General features: G+C 46.4%; 1 protein-coding gene across 5 annotated transcripts in view; it reads right to left on the bottom strand.

The window, feature by feature from the left end:
* Positions 1–19,117, bottom strand: part of SKI (SKI proto-oncogene) — a 172,117-nt gene that overhangs the window by 1,846 nt on the left and 151,154 nt on the right. Inside the window, exons 2-6 of one of the 5 annotated variants that reach the window (XM_061600533.1) lie at positions 7,671–7,793; positions 6,048–6,163; positions 4,275–4,564; positions 3,380–3,687; positions 1,242–1,472 (exon numbers count right to left, since the gene is read on the bottom strand). In XM_061600533.1, the coding sequence (XP_061456517.1) occupies positions 1,242–1,472; positions 3,380–3,687; positions 4,275–4,564; positions 6,048–6,163; positions 7,671–7,793 (1,068 nt within the window). Of the gene's footprint in view, positions 1–1,241; positions 1,473–3,379; positions 3,688–4,268; positions 4,565–6,047; positions 6,167–7,670; positions 7,794–19,117 lie in introns of all 5 variants that reach the window. The other 4 variants (XM_061600532.1, XM_061600531.1, XM_061600530.1 and 1 more) reach the window with 4 other exon arrangements.

Genomic DNA, 19,117 nt, shown 5'->3' with positions numbered 1-19,117 from the left:
ACGGCACACGGAGGGTAAGTCAGAAAGGCTTCTAGCATACTTTTATTATTATTATTATTATTATTATTATTATTATTATTATTATTATTGTTGTTGTTATTGTTATTATTCAAGCCATACAAACCCAACCCTTTCCTCCCGTTCCCTGCAACCTTGAGAAAAGAATTGGAGAGGAAAACAAGAATCCAGATGTGGAAAACTCTGCAGCAGAGCGAGTTGAAACAAACCGGTGCAGTGAACTTTCAAGCTCTAATTGGGCAAAAGAAAGAGGCCGCAAGCTTCCCCTCGCCACCCCACCCCAAATGCTTCTACTGAAGTGGAAGTTGACACCCAACGCATGAAACTCTGAATCAGATTATGTTTAGTCTAGGCATCTCTTATCGGCGAGACGTCCCATGATGCGAGGAGAAGGAAATTTGCATCATCTCCTGCCTCGGCTCTCCTAAATTTGGCATGCCTCACAAAAGGGACTGTTGGCCCGCTCCCCTTCCTGTTAACGAGACGATGAGGAAAAGGAACATTTAACAGGGTTCTGTTCAGGAGCTGTGGATTTTTAAAATCATTATTATCCTTTGCTCTCTCTTTTTAAAAGGAGCTCTTTGATCATTTTTTCTTGGAGTACAGAATTGACAACAATAAACTCTCTTCACGGAGAAACCCAAACGTAGCTAATTTTGTAGAGTATATCCCAGTATTTTTTGGCCCAAGTTAAGCATTCTGGAAGCATTCTTAAGGCTGCTGCCATGTTGGCCTTCGAATGGTCCTTCCCTTTCCTTCCACTTCCTTAATTGTTCTTTTCTTCCCTCTACCAACACAGGTGCCGGGGATGATAATCCCTCCTCTTTTTGTTATTCCTACCCGCCGCTTCTGCCAGTGCAGTAAAACAACATTAACTGAGGAAGTGAAAGAGGGACATTAAGAACCTGCCTTACACAGAGTCAGAGACCATTGGCCCATCTAGCCTAATATTCTCCACACTGACTGGCAGCAGCTCTCCAGGATTTCAGGCAGGGAGCCTTTCCCAGCCCTACCTGTAGATGGTGGGGGATTGAATTTGGGACCTTCTGCATGTAAAGACGCTCTTAACCCTTGAGCTACAGCCCCTCCCCAAAGTAAGAAAGAAAAGACCGTTTTGACGCCAGAATGGCAGCTTTCTTTCAAAAGGTTAAGCTGCAAGAAAATCTCTTGCGAAGTTTGGCCAGAAGCCTAGAAATCTGCGAGGGGAATCTCAGAGGCCTCACCTGGGCGGAGTATTTGGCTCGCAGCCGGCCTGCCTCACAACCCTTATCACACACCCGGACTTGTCTGGCTTGTTCCAGTTCCCGCTTTAGCCGTATCCGTGACTCGTTGGCCTCTTTCATCTTCTTCTCATTCTCAGCTCGGAGGCGCTCAATCTCTTTCCTTAAGTTGCGCTTGGCCTCTGTCGCTTCTCTTAGCTTCTCCTTCTTCGCCACACGTAAGAACTCAAGCTCCTGAAACAAGGTGGAGGCAAGGCTTCCCTTGGTAAACACAGTCTGAATAAAATGGCTCGATACCGCCTTGGGGAGTAAGAGGGATCTCACTGGGCAGGAGGTTCAGTTAAAATCTCAGATTATGTTGTTGGAAGCAATAAAAGGGCAGGCCGGGAAGCGACATAGCAGTGATAGTTATGAATATGTTAGCTATGGGATGCATGCTGTTTGGAAAAGGCATGGAAATGCAGGTGCTGGCCAATGGAAGATAAAGAGTTCTAGAAGATTACTGCATATAAACACTTGTCAGAAAGAAGACAATGCAGCAGAGACTTCCTGAAGAAGCTTTTCGAGAAGAATTCATTTTAGACAATTCTGGAGTGCGTAATAGGCCCAGTGATCAAGCACTTACAGACATTCAGTCAATCCTGATGCAAGATTTGAGTTATGGAAACAGTATTGCATCTCCTTATGAGTTGCGCGTTTGCTTGTTTCTTAAGCTAATGGTCTTGTGTAATTATGTATTGATTGTTTTAAGTGGTGAGCCTCCAAAGGGAGGGAAGGTGGGTCCTGCTTGGGGGTGGGGGCATTCCTCTGCAAGACTTCAACATCCAGGCACATCGTAAGAGCCTTGCTGGGTCAGGCCTAAAGGCCCACCTAGGCCAGCATCGGGTTGCCACAGCGACCAACCAGATGTCCCAATGGGAAGCCCAGCCTGAGCGCAGCAGTGCTCCTCCCACTCGCTCATTCCCAGCGACCGGTACTGGCTCAGACATGTAGGCAGATGTAGATGCAGAACACAGCCTTTGTGGCTAGCAGCTGCGATGCACGGACAGCCTACATGAAATCAGTTCTAGAGGCCGGGGTGGAAAATAGAAGAGGTCAAGGTTAGGGGAATATTCTGGATTTTTTTGTATTTATATGGCCCGGCATCATATTTTTAGGCATCTGGATAGCCAGATGTTGGGTTCTTCTCAACTCTTTTAAAGTTTGCGTATTATGCATTAAAAAAAGAGTTGTTGTGTGGGGGAGAAATCACTTATACCCATTCTGTGCTTAATATTGGGGCTCTTGACTGATGAGCATGAAAACTGAGACTGGCACTGCACTTTTCCCCCTCCCCTTTATCCACCCCTCCACCCTTCCTATTTCCAGACATGCAATCCTTCCTTTGTGAAGAAACATACTGCATCTGGGGTCATGGGGAACCTCTCCAGCCTGACAACCTTGTTTACTAAGCCAGCTTGTGCTCTGTCTTCCCAGCTATTCGACATACAAACCCTTTGACCGTCCCCCCATCCTAACAGATTTAATGGACGCCTCCAACGCCACAATTCAAATGAGTCAATTTTTCTCTTTTCTGCTTTTTTCGCTGTCCAACTTTCACATCCATACACAGAGATCGAGAATACCATGGTCTGAATGATCCTGACTTTGGTGTTCAGTGATGCATCTTTGCATTTGAGGACCTTTTCTAGTTCTCTCACAGCTGCCCTCCCCAGTCCTAGCCTTCTTCTGTTCTCTTGACTATTGTCTCCATTTCGGTTAATGACTGTGCCAAGGTATTGATAGTCCTTGACAAGTTTCATGACTAACTTAGGCCCATTAATTTGAATAGGGCCCCATCTGCACTATACATTTAAAGCACTATGATACCGCTTAACAGTCATGGCTTCCCCCCAACAAATCCTGGGAACAGTAGTTTGTTAAGGGTGGTGAGAGTTGCCGAGAGGCCCCTGTTCCCCTTACAGAGCTATAATTCCCAGAGTGGTTTCACAAGCAATCCCTCTTCCAAGAGAAGTTTGGGAACTGTTGCACTGTGGGGCCAATAAGGGTCTCCTAGCAATTCCCAGCACCCTTCGCAAACTACCATTCCCAAGATTTGTTGGAGAGAGCCGTGACTTACGACCGGGACACCTGCCCCTTACCTGGTGTAGGCTGCGTTTGGCCTGCAAGGCAGCGTTGAGTTTTTCTTCCTGCTTGACTCTCATCTTCACGACTTCGTGGAGGAACTTCTCTTTGGCTTCTTTTGTGTCCAGGCCACCATCCAGGGCCTGCCTGAGGTGTTCCAGCTCAGCCTCCAACCCGCTGGTGCCGCTCGGAGGCTCTGCGTGGCTAGCGACTTCGAAGGCGTTGCTCGTGGTGGGCAGGGCTTGCATGCTGGGCGAGCTCATGTCCTTGGCTGAGCTCGAAGAAGTGAAGGATGGGGAGGAAAGCGAGGAGAGAGACGAGGTGACTGGAGGGGGAAAGGCAAAAACACACGCAAAGGGCAACGTTAGAAAGCTAAGAATAGCCTGCTCGTCTTGCAGCAAGGACGTACACATTGGTCCATCTAGCTCAGTATTGTCTGCACTGACTGGCAGCGGCTCTCGGGGTTCAGGCAGGGATTCTTCTGCAGCTGTACCTGGAGATGCTGGGAATTGAACCTGGGACCTTCTACATGCAAAGCAGAAGCTCTACCACTGAGCCTTCCCCTTCCCCTCACCCCTGAACACAGGCCATGCTGGCTGAGGGTGACAGTTCAAAACATCACTCTGGCCACTCAAACCTTGGGGACAAGAGAGGCTCCAAATATATATTTTTCCTTCAAGAAAGAACCTGTGGCCCTCCAGATGTTCCTGAACCACAACTCCCATCAGCCCCAGCAAGCATGGCCAACGGCCAGGAATAACAGGAGTTGTTGTTCAGCCACATCTGGAGGGCCACAAGTACTTGCTTTAGTCCCTCGCACCACAACGCTGCCGGGCAAAGCAACCTGTCTGATGGCTTCCTTGAACCAGGGAGAATTAGAAGAAAAGGCAGACTGGGGAAACTCACACTCACGTTCTTCTCGAGTTTCTACTTCAATTTCTGCTTCCGACTCCTTTTCTTCTTCTGTGGCTGGGACAGCGGCTGGAGCAGCAGCGACTGCGGTGCTTGGCGGAGGTTCGGGGACTGCTGGGGCTTCGGCGACATGCTTCCTTTTCCTGGGCTGGGAGGGGCTGTTCAGCGGCTCGTTGCTCCGCGGCGCTGCCGTGGGACACGGGGGGTTGCTTACAATCTTTGGCTGAGGAGGGGGTGCAAGGGCCACGTTGGGGGCCACGGCGTTCTCAAAACTTTTATAGGAGTAGAAACTGTGGAATTGGGGCAGGGGAGGAAGAAAAAGAAATAGCACACTTAGTTGCACAGCACAGTAGAGCTGGACGAGGCTTAGAAGGCTCACTGCAGGAATCACACTTAAAGCATTGTAGGATCCAAGTTAAAACACTGCAGCCTCCACTGGGCTATGAATTGCACGCTATTTGCAGGTGTAGAGGACATCACTATACATATACACGCAAGTTGCCCATTTGCTACCGGGCCAAGTTCAAGGTTCTAGTCTTGGTGTACAAAGCCCTATGCAGCTCGGGACGAGGATACCTGAAAGACCGTCTTACCCCTTATACACCCAGCCGATCACTGCGCTCTGCAGGTGAGGGCCTCCTGCAGATACCAGCTTATCGGGAGGTCCGTTCTACACAACGTAGGAAGCAGACCTTTAGTGTGGCGGCACCTGCCCTGTGGAACTCCCTCCCCTTAAATATTAGGCAGGTGCCATCTCTGTTATATTTTCGGCGCCTACTGAAGACCTTCCTCTTTCAACAAGCCTTTTAAGTGGAGACCTTATCCCAGTCTGCTTCTGTGTTGGAATTGCTTTTTAATATGTTTTTAAACCACTTAAAAATGTTTTTAACCTTTTTTTTTTAAAAAAAAGTTTTTAAAGATGTTTTGTTTTAATGTATTTTAAAGTCTGTTTTTATGATGGTTTCAAGTGTTTTTAGTGCTTTTGTTTGCCACCCTGGGCTCCTGCTGGGAGGAAGGGCGGGATGTAATTAAATAAATAAATAAATAAATAAATAGATAGATAGATAGATAGATAGATAGATAGATAGATAGATAGATAGATAGATAGATAGATAGATAGATAGATAGATAGATAGATAGATAGATAGATAAATAAAGTTATCCTCAGCACAGTAAACCCACTCAAATGGGTGGGGGAAATGCATCCATCCAGATGTTGCTGGATAGCCAGTGGTCAAGGACGATGGGAGCCAGTCCAGCAACTTCTGAAGAGCCACAGGTTCCCATCACTAGTTTATACCATTAATATCCCATACCTTTAACACAATCATATTGTTAGCGGACAGACATGGGGATGCACCAAATGCTAGTCCTACTCAGAGTAGACACATTGGCATTCATGGGCATGACTAACTTTTATAAGAACCTGCTGGATCAGGCCAATGGCCGATTCAATCTAGCATCTTGTTCTCAAAGAGGCTGACCAGATGCCCCAATGGCACACAAGCGGCACCTCGACACAAGAGCACTCTCCCCTCCCGCAGTTTCCAGGAAATAGTATTCAGAAGCATGCTGCCTCCAACTGTGGAGCCTTATCCTCCACGAATCTGTCTAAATCCTCTAAGTAGCATTCCGCTGAAAACAACCCCTTGTGAGCATTGAACACATGCGGCGCGTCACGTGAAAAAGCTAGCTATGCAGCAAGATTACGACATTAGTTGACTTGGATCCCATTGGAAATGGACGGGGCTTCTTCGCCGCTCTCCTCCTCACCTGTCTCTGATCAAAGCTGGGATGTGGTTTGGCAGATCTTTCTCGTTTGCTGAAACAGCAGGGGACCAGGGCCGGAACGCGGAGAGGCGCTGTCGAGGGTGAATACAGCCAATGCTCTGCTGAAGCCCAAAAGGAGAGAAGCCAGTGAAAGATGAAGATATGACTGAGTCAATCCAGGAGCTATAAATTCTGTACTAGTTGGGTGACTCTGAGATATGTGGGGAACGAATCACAAGTCCATGTGAAAAAGTCTAAATACAGCGAGTTGTATCCAACTACTTGGAGCAGACTCATTGAAATCAATGGACCTCAGTTAGTCATGGCCATTACGTTCAACAGGTCTACTCTGAGTAGAAGTATCACTGGAAACAGCCCAAGAAGTCTAGTACATTCTTAACTTTTATTCTCTTCCTGGTTTTAATTTTCCACTCCTAAACGGCCCAGAGAACTTTTGCTGTTGGATAGCACACAAATATCGGAAATAAATAAATTACCAGTGATCTTACTTGACAGCTTCCTATATTTATTTTAATAAGCTATCAAAATAAAATATGTGCTGTATGTATGTATTCTGGAGCCACCTTCTTTGTGGCAAAAGATTTTCACCTAAACTGCTCTAATAGTTGGAACAGAAATATCTACAGAGGCAACTCATCTGTGGGTTGTTGGTTTTATGTCAAAGGTAGATCTGTAACTAAAATAAAGTTTCTGAAAAAGAAGTTGACCATTGAAGAAGCAAAATATAAAATGCAAAAGAGGGGAATTCAGTGGTTGTGTGTGTGTGTACAGACAGACACTCTGTATGGAGTTTTATTTCCAATATAACCTGCCAGTTGAAAGCTGCCATTTTGGAACTTTTTGGGTTGTCTCCAACTGTCCTACTCAGACCAGACCTGCTGAAATTAATGGACCGAAGTTAGCCATGTCTACAAATTTCAACAGGTCTACTCAGAGTAGGAATTGCACTGGCTACAACCCACTGTACAGCTGTCTTGTTCGGAAACAGCACATAATGCATGGTGGCCATGAAATCTTTTGGAGTAGCTGGCTCTCTAGAACCACATATATGGTTTTATCACCCCACCCCCTAGGTGGATTAAAGAATCAATAGATTTAAAAACTGAATTCCTGTTTTGTGGATGCACGAAATGAAAATGGAAACGGGCTGCCTTCAAGTCGATCCCAACTTATGGCAACCCTATGAATAGTGTTTTCATGGTAAGGGGTATTCAGAGGGGGTTTACCTTTGCCTCCCTCTGAGGCTGAGAGGCCATGACTGGCCCAAGGTCACCCAGTGAGCTTTATGGCTGTGTGGGGATTCGGACCCTGGTCTCCCAGCTCCTAGTCCAACACTCTAACCACTAGGCCACAATGGAGAAACAGCTTTATACATAGGATCAGAGGCAGCTGCTTGAGACCGAGTCAGACTGCTGGTCCTTCGAGCTCAGTACTGTCTACTCTGACAGCAGTGGCTCTCCAGCATCTCATGCACAGAGGGTTTTTCCCCCCTCAACCACCTACTAACTACTCCTTTTTGCTGGGAACACCCAAGACTGAACCGGTGACCTTCAACATGTAAAGCAGGCGCTCCCACTGAGCCGTGACCACTCCCCTAAAACTCACCTTGTTGGATGAACTAGACAAGGACCGTAACCAATTGGACTGTTTCTCTTTGTCACCAATGATTGGCAGCTGCAAGGAGTCATCCGTTTTGGGTTTCTTGGGAGCAGGAGGGTCGGCTGAGACCTAAAAAGGAAAGAGGGGGATAGATTTACTGGCTGAGCTTTTACTCCTCTCGTTTTTCCATTGCATTTTTAGACAGTGGGTTGCATCCAGTTCTAGTCCTGTTCCAAGCAGACCCATTGAAATGAATGGCAATGACTACATTAGGTCCATTCATTCCAGTGGGTCAACTCTGAATAGGACTTAGCTGGATGCAAACGTAGTTCAAAGAACTTCTAGCTGAACAGCAACACATCCGCATGAGGTCCATTGGCTGAGGAGCAAGGAAACTGCTCTTTCAGTCTACCCCAAGGGTTCCCAAGCTGTGGTCCATGGACTACCGGTGGTCTGCAAGCTGCATTCAGGTGGTCCGCAGCCTGTCTGTGGATTTGTGTTTGGAGCCAACACATCCATTGCATGAAATATTCATACCGATTTTAATTGCATTTTTGTTGCCTCTGTTATTTCTTATACATTGTATTTGATTGTATTACAATTTCAGTTCCATGGGATTCAAAATATGCAAGTGCAGCCACAGAGTCCTGGTTTGCCTTAAAAAGATTAACAGAAGATCTGATGAAGCGGATCTAGTCCACGAAGGTTTTCACCACAATTAACGTGCCACAATAATCCTGTGTGTCTGTTTACATGCATATGCAAATTCTATCCATCTTCCACATGAATTGGGGAGTAGAAAACAGTCACATTTATAGACTGTAGTTAGTGATGGGGAAAATCCTAATTCCCACAATTTTATTTATTTCAGAGGGCAATAAAGCTCCACCATGCCATTCTGGAACACTTATTGCCTTTCAACAGATATTCCTTTACCATCCTGGGTGTTTTCAACTTCACGTAATTATTAAAGTCCACCCAGGTTTGAGGAAACTCTTTAAAATTCATTTCCACTGATATTTGCTGGGGGGGGGGGGGGCGGGGGGGCAGAGAGAGAGATTCAATACCACCAAATAGAAATTTGTAAGATTTTCCAGAAAGTCTGATTCACCTACATAGCCTTCCAAACGTTATGAGTTGTGAATGCTTTAATTTAGAAAAAAATCTACAAAGGTGAGAAGCATGATTTCTAGAATCTATATATGTTAAAAGACAGAACATTTTAAAATCCTAAAAAAAGAAAGAACAGAAAAGCTCTAAAATCAAACCACTCACACTGTCTCCCACCCACCCCCCAATCAATCTGTCTGCTGCCTCGCTTTCTAATTGTATGCAGAAAGGTAAGTTTTTTAAAACTGTGGTTTTGCATTGGAAAGATTATTTTAGATGAGAACAGACCAGGCTCTGTTATTCTGTTTGCAGTGGTTGTTATGCCGATGACTTCACTACGCCACAGCTGCAGCAGATTCTGGTGGCCCGTTGCCAAGATCTGCTTTGCCATTTCCACAAGCTGCTCTGCTCGGCCTATAAATCACCCGCAAAGCATAAGCAAAGCCCTTTTGGACGCCTGGAACTTTCCCCCCTCCAGAGACACCAGAAGATACATTCCGAGGGCCCCAATGTGGCTTTCCAAACACATTGGTACCTACTGGTTAAACTGGGGCTCTGGAGAAAGCAAGAGTCAGAAAGTCAGCTTGCACAAACATTATCACTGGCTAGCAGGGAGTGGGTCGAATGACCTCATCATAATTGAGAGTGCATAAGTGTTCTCTCTCTTCAAGGCAGGGAGGGAAGTGTCAACTCCATCTCAAGACTGAATTGCTTCTCCTGGATTTGACATCATGGATAAGACTGAACACGGAGGCAAAAAGCAGGGGGAACCATCCCAATAACAAGCATACCACCCGGAGCCCCGCAGGTGCATGCCTAGACGCCGCTGTCTTCCAAGTGTGCTTTCCAACTCCCATAACGCACGCCAAACTGGATCCTGCTCTAGTCCTTTATACAGAGCAGCCGGAGCCAAATGACGTAGGTTGGTAACTTCTGAGTTACTGCCCCACCACCACTGTGCCAATTGCCGGTCTGGTAGGATTTGCAAAAGGCTTCCTTTTTGGACCCATGTTCAAAACAGTTTTTTTAAAAAAAATCTGATTTGTGTTTGGATTTGCCCCAAGAGCGGCCAAGGAACTTTTTTCCAATTTGGGGGATGCCCCGAAAGAAGCAGGGAGGGTAGTGTGGTTGGAGGAAGACAGTGATGGAGAAGGGAGAAAAAATGTCCTGCTTTAGGAATTGCTGCCTGTGCGAAAAACCGTGACAGCATCCGAATGATATTTGGCAAGTGCTGACAGATCCCAGCCCTGTCCACTGGGGATGGTAAGTTAGGCAGGGGGGTGGGGGTGCTGGAATGAGAGGCGGACAGAGCAGGTGCTTCAACTCAGTACAGAGATGCGTTTCTTTTCTTTCCCATTTCTTAAAAAAATTCCTCGCTCTTTCCCTCCACCCTGTGCTCGTCTGCAGAAAGAGTATTTTGTGCAGCCTAGAGAGACAATCAATTGGGATGATGAGAGAGAGAGAGAGAGAGAGAGAGAGAGAGAGAGAGAGAGAGAGAGAGAGAGAGAGAGAGAGCGCTTGGGGGCGGAGTGGGGGGGAGGGCCCCAACGCAACATGCTGAGTGGAGTTCTAAAAGCGCACAGCTGCGAGAAATAGCTAGAGGCAAAGAGAGCCCAAAAGAGATTTTGTGAAAGGGGGTGGGGAGAATGAGAAGCATACTAGCTCGCAAAACACAACCTCCGTTCCTTTGCTTTTCCACCGTCGTCGCTCTGTTCAAGGCACAGGATAAAGAAGCTGACCTCTCGGTCACGGCTACATTCCAGGAACCTCTATCTGGCCGGAGCTTTTTGCTGTTGTTCAACTTGCCTTTCTCATCCTAACTTAGGAATAAAGGAGGTCGCCATGATGAGATCGAGTCAGATCACTGGTCCCTCTAGCTCCGCATTATTGATACTGTCTTGACAGCGGATGTCCAGAGTTTCAGGCAGGGGACCCTCCCAGCCCTCCCTGGAGATGCCAGAGATTGAACCTGGGGCCTTCTGCATGCAGAAGAGGTGCCTCTGCCTCTGACCTACAGCCCTTCCTCGCCCCGGTGCAATGCACGGATTTAGGAGAGGGATGGTCTCTCCCACAACTGGCCCTCCAAAAACCACGAGCTCATGATACAGCATTGCACACATGCACTTAAGGCTCCACAGTTGCCACTCTTTCCAGAGGCTTCCATCTGGCAAAAGCAATTGCCCCTTAGGGGGCAATGCTGTTCTGTGGTATCCAAAACACTCAGCTCCTCCTCCTGTCCCCGCCACTGTAGTTTGTTGCATTGCCACAACCATGTTGCTTTCCCCTACAGTCTATAATGAGTTGTCTGGTTTGCCACTGAGACTCACGTATCATATTGGAAGCTGCCTCATACAGAGTCAGACCATTGGTCCATCTAGCTCAGTATTGTCTACACCAGCTGGCAGCAGCTCTCCATCATTTCAGACAAGGGTACTATCCCAGCCTTACCTGGAAGTTAACTTGGATTCCTGCATTGAGCAGGGGGTTGGACTTGATGGCCTTATAGGCCCCTTCCAACTCTACTATTCTATGATTCCATGAGATGCAGTCTTCGCCACCACTGAGCTAAGGGTCCTGCCCATCATTGTTGGCAATCAAAGGATACTGCCTATGATCAAAACATCTTAACTCATTTTTTTTTCATTTCCCCTTTCCCCACTTTACTTTTTGTGGGGGATATTTTATTTGTATTGTTCAAAACACTGCAATAAAAACCATCCCTGCGAGTTCTAGTCTTGTGAAGCTGACAGCGGTCCAGCGGTCACATGACTTGCATCAACAAATCCCCACTCTGACAGTCCTGGTTTGTGAGACGTAACCTTCTTGACTGATGCCTGTGTAAGGTACGCTTGATTCTGTGACGCCTCTTCTAGTCAACAACTCTTTGTTTGACCGAGTCTTCAGGACCAATTGTTTTTTGTGCTCTCCTGGACAGCAACTAGGCATGCCTATTCCTATTGGGATTCGGGGTAAAGGAGAAAATTAGGGGACTGTGATTCAGTTCTATAACCACCTGGTGGCACTGCCACAGGGTGCTGCTTGGTTGGCACTGGCCAGTGACAGGGCCTTCTTGGTGATAGTTCCCTGTTTTATGTAATGCTCTCCCTGGCGAGGTGCATCTGTCTCCCTCATTAACAACATTCAGGAGGAATCATAGAATTGTAGAGTTGGAAGGGGCCTATAAGGCCATCAAGTCCAACCCCCTCCTCAATGCAGGAATCCAAATTTAAAAGAGGAATTTAAAATCATTCCAGTTTACCCAGGCAGATACTGTTCCTAGCAATTTTGAAATGATTAGTCATGAGAATAGGTGCCAGTTTAAATGTTTTCAGATGTTTTTAATTGTTTTAAATGTATTATTCTGTAATACTATTGTTCTTGCTACTTCGCTGTTTGCCCTCCACCCGCCAAGTTCCTTTGGGAAGGACAGGATAGAAATTTAATAAATAATAAAAAACAACTCTCTTTTTTCATGGCTCTGGTAGAATCTGACATCAAAAGATTGCAACGTTGACGTTGGTCATCAAAATAGTTTTGACTAACACGATACCACATGCATCATAAAGACTAACAAACTTGTGACGGCATAACGCTTTTTTGTGGACTAGAGCCCTCCCCCTTCTCAGCAGATGCACCTCCCTGTCAATCATTGTATCAAAGCAAATGGGCAAGTGCACTCTCCGTCTTTCCAAAGGGCAACGGCAGATTTTGTTGTTCAGGATAGCTGCAAAGTCACTGTCCTGCAAGGCCGGACCAGAGCCTTCCTGGTACCCTCCCAAAATGTTGTAACGACATAGGAAAAGATTGCTCTGAAGCTGCACAGTCCCATCCCATGCTAAATGCATTTGTCTGAGTTCCAAAGAACCACACTAGTAGCACCCGGTGCTGAAGGGCTTCGCTTTGGACGCGCGCTTCAAGAGTAGTAGCCCCATTTTGCCCCATGCCAGACTGCTTCAGAAACCCAAGGACGCTACCAAAAGCGATCTATAGAGGTCCGATGTTCAAAGAGCTGTGTGTAAGCATGCCCAAACCTTTGAGTGGATAAGAAGTAGCTTTTTGGACCATAGCCAATGTGTCCTGACGAAGACACCAAGTTGCAACCCAGGTATTTCAATCATGATTCCAGAAAGTGCTTACTGAAACTTCGGGCACGTCCATCTGAAGGCCATTCGCCATGCACTGCTATTAATCAGACTACTTTTGGTCACGTCTGATGCGTCTGGCCAAATCTGCTAGCTTGGCAAGGCAAGGCACCGCAGCAGCAAAGCTGAACAAGGTTGGTGGGAATAGATTTCTCACCTTCTGCTCCTCAGAACAGCCCCTCTTCCTTCAGGCCAAGCAATAATAATAAAACACGCGGGCTAAGTGGCAACAGAGCTGGCACAAGCACCTGCTAGTTTCTTTTCAAATGCACCAGCAAAGATTTCAGCACCCAGCAGAAGTGACTCTTCACGCTCAAGGGGTCTGGCAGTGTGACAGCTATCTCCAGAGATTCCCAAATGCCCAGGCATCAAATTAATGCCACAATCACATACCAAGAGGCTTCAGCTTAACAAACCAGGCGAACAGACTGTACAGAAATACAAATGCAGCGCACATTTGAACACAGCCCCCAAGTCTGGGGCTTATCGCAAGCCAATTCTACCACTGAACGCATGCCCACGTCAACGAGCAAAATGGCATTTTCCTGCAGAAATCCTGGTTCTCAGTCCCTTTCATCCGTAGCCAGAACTCTGGGAAGCTACTCTATACATCCCTGTGGGTTTTTTCCCCCCTAGGGGTGGGGTGAGGGTAATATCGCAGGGAAAAGGAATGTACTACTAACTCTGTCAAAGCGATGCTAGTTATTGTGAAGCTTTTGCCTGGCTGGCAGCTTCCTTGGGTGAAAGCACCCTGGCTGTCGCTCGAATCATGCAGCTCATCTCTAAACTAGCTTACAAGAATCTCAGCTCGTATTTTGAACTGGGTGCCTGTGAATACTCATTACTAGGAGCATTTCCTGTTCTAGTTAAAGCACACCAAAAAAAAAGCAACAAAGCAGCTCTGTGAAAACACTGCCAAGGCCAAGAAGATGGTTTCTGTTTGTGGTTTCCTTGAAGCCCCAAGCCACACAAGAAAAGCAGGGGAAAGGTTCCAGCTCATGTGGCCTGTTCTCATGGGAAGAATCCCATTATTTGCAAAGTTAAAATTTCTGCTGGGCATTTAATTGAACTTCCCACACTTGCCAGCGAACGGCAACAACATTTATGGGTGGCTGTCTGGGATGCTTCAGGCCAACAAGTCTGACTTCATGACCTGCTAGACGATCCTCTAATGCTGCCGTTCAACCGTTTTGTGACTCAGAACTATTCCCGCACCTGACATCTGGGGGGGGGGGGAACCTGTAATGCAGGCCGATACATTGCAATCCCATCATTTCTAAAACTTGAACTGTGCCTTAAGGACGTAAAAAAAGCCCGGCTGTATCAAACTGGCACCCATCTAGTCCAGCATCCCTATTCACACAGTGGCCATAGCTCAGTGGTGGAGCATGTGTTTTGCAAACAGATAGTTCTATGTTCAGTCCCCGGCATCACCAGCAGGGCTGGGAGAGACCCCTGTTTGAATCCTTAGAAAGCCACTGCCAGTCAGTGTAGACAATACTGAGCTAAATGGACCAATGGTCTGACTCGGTATAAGGCAGCTTCCTAGGTTGTATTTCTCCCCCTTTTCCTTCACAACTCCTTTCCTAGCCTGCAGTCTTACTCCATCTTTCCCTTTTCCGTTGCCTCTTATCCATGTCCTTATTTCAAGTATCCTGCTTTCTTACTCAAACACCCAGCTAAGGTTTTTCAATCATGCAAATAGGTGTGGGTATGATTGGTCTATTGGCTGCTGACGTCATAACAGCACTCCAGGCCACCTTCTCAAAACAGCTTTTCTGTGTTTGTCCTTGCTGCAGTTCCTAAGTGACATTACAGGGATTTTCTCAAGTGAGAGTTCATAGGTCAAACAGCTCCTGACTTTCCCTTCCTCTCAAGTAGCACCTTTCCTTCCCATTTGGGGAAAATGGTCCAAAAGGTGGTGTGTGAATAGTAGGGATGGAATGATCTGTCAATTTTGGCTCTCTGTTCCTCATTTTTTCAACCTGAAATTCAGTTCTCCACATTTTTGCATCAATTTGCAATTATTTTTTTTAAAAAAAATGAAAATTCTTCAGCAGTTTAGTGCAAACGTCTTCTAATAAATACATTTTTGTCTGCAGTTTTGATTAATGTACACATTTTTGCAAGCAATTTATCCTCATATAATGCATTTTTGTATGTAATTTTCATTCATATATTCATTTTTATGCACACTTTTCCTTAATGTATGCATTTATGTAAACATTGTTTGGTTGGAGAACTGCATTGCAGAATTTAGATACGTTCAAATTTCGAGGGACGGCTGTGTTTCGGTTTTCACAGTGTTTCGAAAGTGCAAATGTGATGAATTTGGCTTTAAATGTGAACTGAATCAGATTTCTCCACCATCCCTAGTGAATACCCAGAGGCATGTGAAACATTGGAAAGGGACGGCTCAGGTTCCAAATGGCACCATTCCAAGGGGTGTATACGCTCTTTCGGCTCCAGAGTAGTTTCCAATCCACGGAAGCATAAAGTAATTACTCTGCAGGCATTTGCACAAATCACAGTTTCTGCAGTTGACGTCTGGCTGAGAATACAGACTCCCTGGTGTGAAAGTGACTCTTGCAAGCTGGCAGAAAGCGTGTGGAGACAGGGAGGGAGGCTACACTTGTGGCTTTCAAAACATCTGACAAACTGGGAGCAGGTGCAAGGGACCCATACGCATGAGGTCTTGCTGGCTCAACTTTTCCGTTGTGAAAAGAGCAGAGCGCGCACACTCCACACATTTCTCACCCAGTCTCTGGGGAGAGAGCGGACTTCAGCCTGGGTGCTGAGCAGTGGAGACTAGTCCGTTAGGGCGAACGGGGGTGCTGCTCCACCAACCTCAGTCTGCACTTAGCCAGCCGCCACCCTCCTCACTCACATCCAATCCAGGGGGTGGCACTGCTTGTCTCAGTGTTGCCTTTGTAGAACTCAGCAAGAAGAAGCAGGGCAAAAGAAGAATTCGTTGGCTCCGTCTGTCATTGATTCTGGCTCCACCTACCATTGGGCTCCCGGCCTTCCGCCCCACCAGTTCCCACTGGTGCCAGAGATTCACAATCTACTTCTAGCTCTCCCCCCACCCTCACTTCTCCCAACTCTTGCAAATATTCACTATTGTCTAGAGTCCCACAACTCCTGAAGAGATCTTGGAATGACACCTTAAAATAAGCATGTGGTGCTACTTTAAAAAAAAACCCAACAAATTACTGGAGGATGAAGTGAGGCACCAGAGCACAAAATGCCCCCAAATATAAATCAAAGTAATTCCCAAATATTTTCAACACACATTTAGGAGACCTGAATCATCACTTCTGGATTGCTTGACAATGAGAACACCGCTGAACATGCACAAACAACTTATAACGTAATTAGACTCATACAGCCCCTTCCCTTTTAATCTTCTTTTAGTTTCTTTGTGCAGAGAGACAAGATCCGTTCTAACTCTGAGCAAGGGCGGAGCTTCCTGTCTTGGCAGCAACTTGATTGCTGTTTGTTAAATGAAGCAGATTTCTCAGAGAGAGCAAAAAAACAACAACACACACACCACAAGACCCAATGCTGGTCTGATACTGGTTTCCAGAAACCTCAAAGCTAGATTTCTTGAGCGGTTCAAAGGAACCCCGGCAACGCTAACTGATTTTCTTATGGAGCAAACAGGTATTGTGCAAGACAAGACTTGAAGCACAGCTTGGTTGTGCAGTGTGGAAACTACACTTAAGGGATACAATGGGACTTGATGCAATGCAAACGACAGAGAGAGAGAAGGTGCCCCTTTGTGCTTTAGGGCAGAGGTGGGGAACCTTTTTCAGAGAAAGGGCTTCGTTCTTTTCTGGGCAACCTCCCAGGGGTCACATGTCAGAGATGAGCAGGGCCAGACATGAAAGTAGGCAAAACAACCGATGCAAGTATTACTTTTCCACAGTCGGCTAGCTCCTACACGCACTCTCACATCCCTCTCAATCCCCCATCCAGAGGACCAAGACGCATTATCACCATTCAAGGGCATCCCAGTCCAACACAAACACTCAAGGAGTGCATATGAAGCAGGGCTGGGGAGGGGTGTGGCCTGGACAGTGGGCGTGGTGGCCCGGGAAAGAGTCCTGAGGGCCAGATAGGGAAGTCTGGAGGGACTCTGGGCCTGAAGTGCCTCCCCCCCCCCAAGGTTTAAGAGCTTGGGAGTGCACTGAAGGAAGACAGACCTTATGATATTCTTTCTGCAGTGCCCTTAAATGTCTTAAATTAATACATCTGGCCAGGGATAATGGGAGTTGTAGTATGGCAAGATCTGGATGGCACCATGTCGTGGGGAGGTTGCCCTAGACAGCCCCTGCCTGTCAGAGTAGGCATTGTTGGCCTAGATGGACAGAGAGCCTGACCTGGTATAAAGCCACCTCCTAGGTCTCCTCTGGAAGGGTATGCAAGAACAGCAACAGCAACAGAAGGCAGCATTAATGCTACCAGTGGGCCCTTTGTTTAGGCCTAAGAGTTGGTTCTATTCTGATTTTTCATTATTTTTAAGGATGTGTTTTAAACTGTTCTAATCTGCCCTCGGACCTCAGGATGAAAGGCAGGTAATAAATTAAATTAAAATAATAATATTAGTAATCATTCCTTTTACGGAGCAACAAACTCATTCCAGACAAACGTTTGTCCCAACCTAACCAAATGTCATTTTGTTCACGATATCCAGAGACGGGAGATTTAAGGGAGGAGAATGGCCATGCAAGCAATCCGCTTCCGGAAGCAACGGCTTCGTATCGTTTTGCGGTAAGGCTGGCCCTGATGCCTGGCAGGGAAGGTGATGTGGGGGGATAAGGCTTCCGGCTCACCCGTTGATTCACGCAGTGACCTCTGAAGAGTTACTGAAGCTCAGGTGTCTCTAGAACATGGCGAATGTAATCACGGCTCATAAAATAAGAAGCTAAAAAACGAAGAGGCGTCGAAGTGTAAGGCATTGAGGGCTCTACGGTAAATAAAAGCAGTAGAAGTCTTTCTTCTAAATCACATGCATTGGGTTAAGGAGTGGGGAGCCTGGGATGAAAAAGATTTACATCAGCCACTAACCATTGCAATTTAAGATTAAATGCTTATGAAGACAACTAAGCAGATAAATTAAAACGCCAGCCATTGCAAAGTACAAACCACGGGTCATAGCCAGCTACATCCTACTCAGAGAAGACCCACTGAAATGAATGAACCTGTTAGTCGTGTCTATTGATTTCAATGGGTCTACTCCAAGTTGGGCTAGCATTGGATACAGCCTAAAAGAACGACGGCACACATCATATTACCAAGCCCAATTAAATTAAAAATTATACAGTTTAAAACTCAGCATCATCATTATGGCCCTGACTTTAATGGCAGCTGATAGCAGTTTTGCTCTCTTTGCCGTCACTGGCTTATCTTGATCAGCAAGGAGAAAAGTCGCAGAATAATCAACAAAATGCCCTGCACATGTGACCCTCCAGATGTTGCTGGATTCCAGCACCCATCACTCGCAGCCAGCGTGGTCAGGGTGATGCCATGATAGGCCAGCACCATCCGGAGGACCATAGGTTTCCCACTCTAGACAACTGTAGCCTACCACCACGAAAGGCAAGTGTTACGGCGGGGGGAGTAGCACTTTAACATAACCTTCCCCAACCTGGTGACCTGATCATTGGCCATGATAGCCAGGGCTGATGGGAAGCAGAGAGCAACTGGATATGAAGAGCCACCCATGTCCCTATCCTAGGGGCTTTTACTGAAAATATCTGGTCCTACGTCAAATGAGCCTTTGATAGGTTGTTGTTGTTATGTGCCTTCAAGTCGACTACGACATATGGCGACCCTGTGAATCAGTGACCTCCAAGAGCATCTGTCGTGAACCACCGTGTTCAGATCTTGTAAATTCAGGTCTGTGGCTTCCTTTATGGAATCAATCCATCTCTTGTTTGGCCTTCCTCTTTTTCTACTCCCTGCTGTTTTTCCCAGCATTATTGTCTGCTCTAGTGAATCATGTCTTCTCATTATGTGTCTAACGTATGATAACCTCCGTTTCATTGTTACCAGACACAAAACAAAGTTTTGTATTTTCTCCAATACAACCTTCAAGCACAATTATATAAAATAACAAACCCTACTCACTTTCTGGCTCCCTGGCTTGTTAGGAAAAGTCAGAATTTAGGCATATTGTGAAGTATCGCCTTGTAAGAT

The sequence above is a fragment of the Rhineura floridana genome, chromosome 18, assembly GCF_030035675.1.
Source record: "Rhineura floridana isolate rRhiFlo1 chromosome 18, rRhiFlo1.hap2, whole genome shotgun sequence".
Taxonomy (NCBI): domain Eukaryota; kingdom Metazoa; phylum Chordata; class Lepidosauria; order Squamata; family Rhineuridae; genus Rhineura; species Rhineura floridana.
The sequence above is the reverse complement of the archived record's forward strand: the minus strand, read 5'-3'. Positions and strand labels throughout refer to the sequence as shown.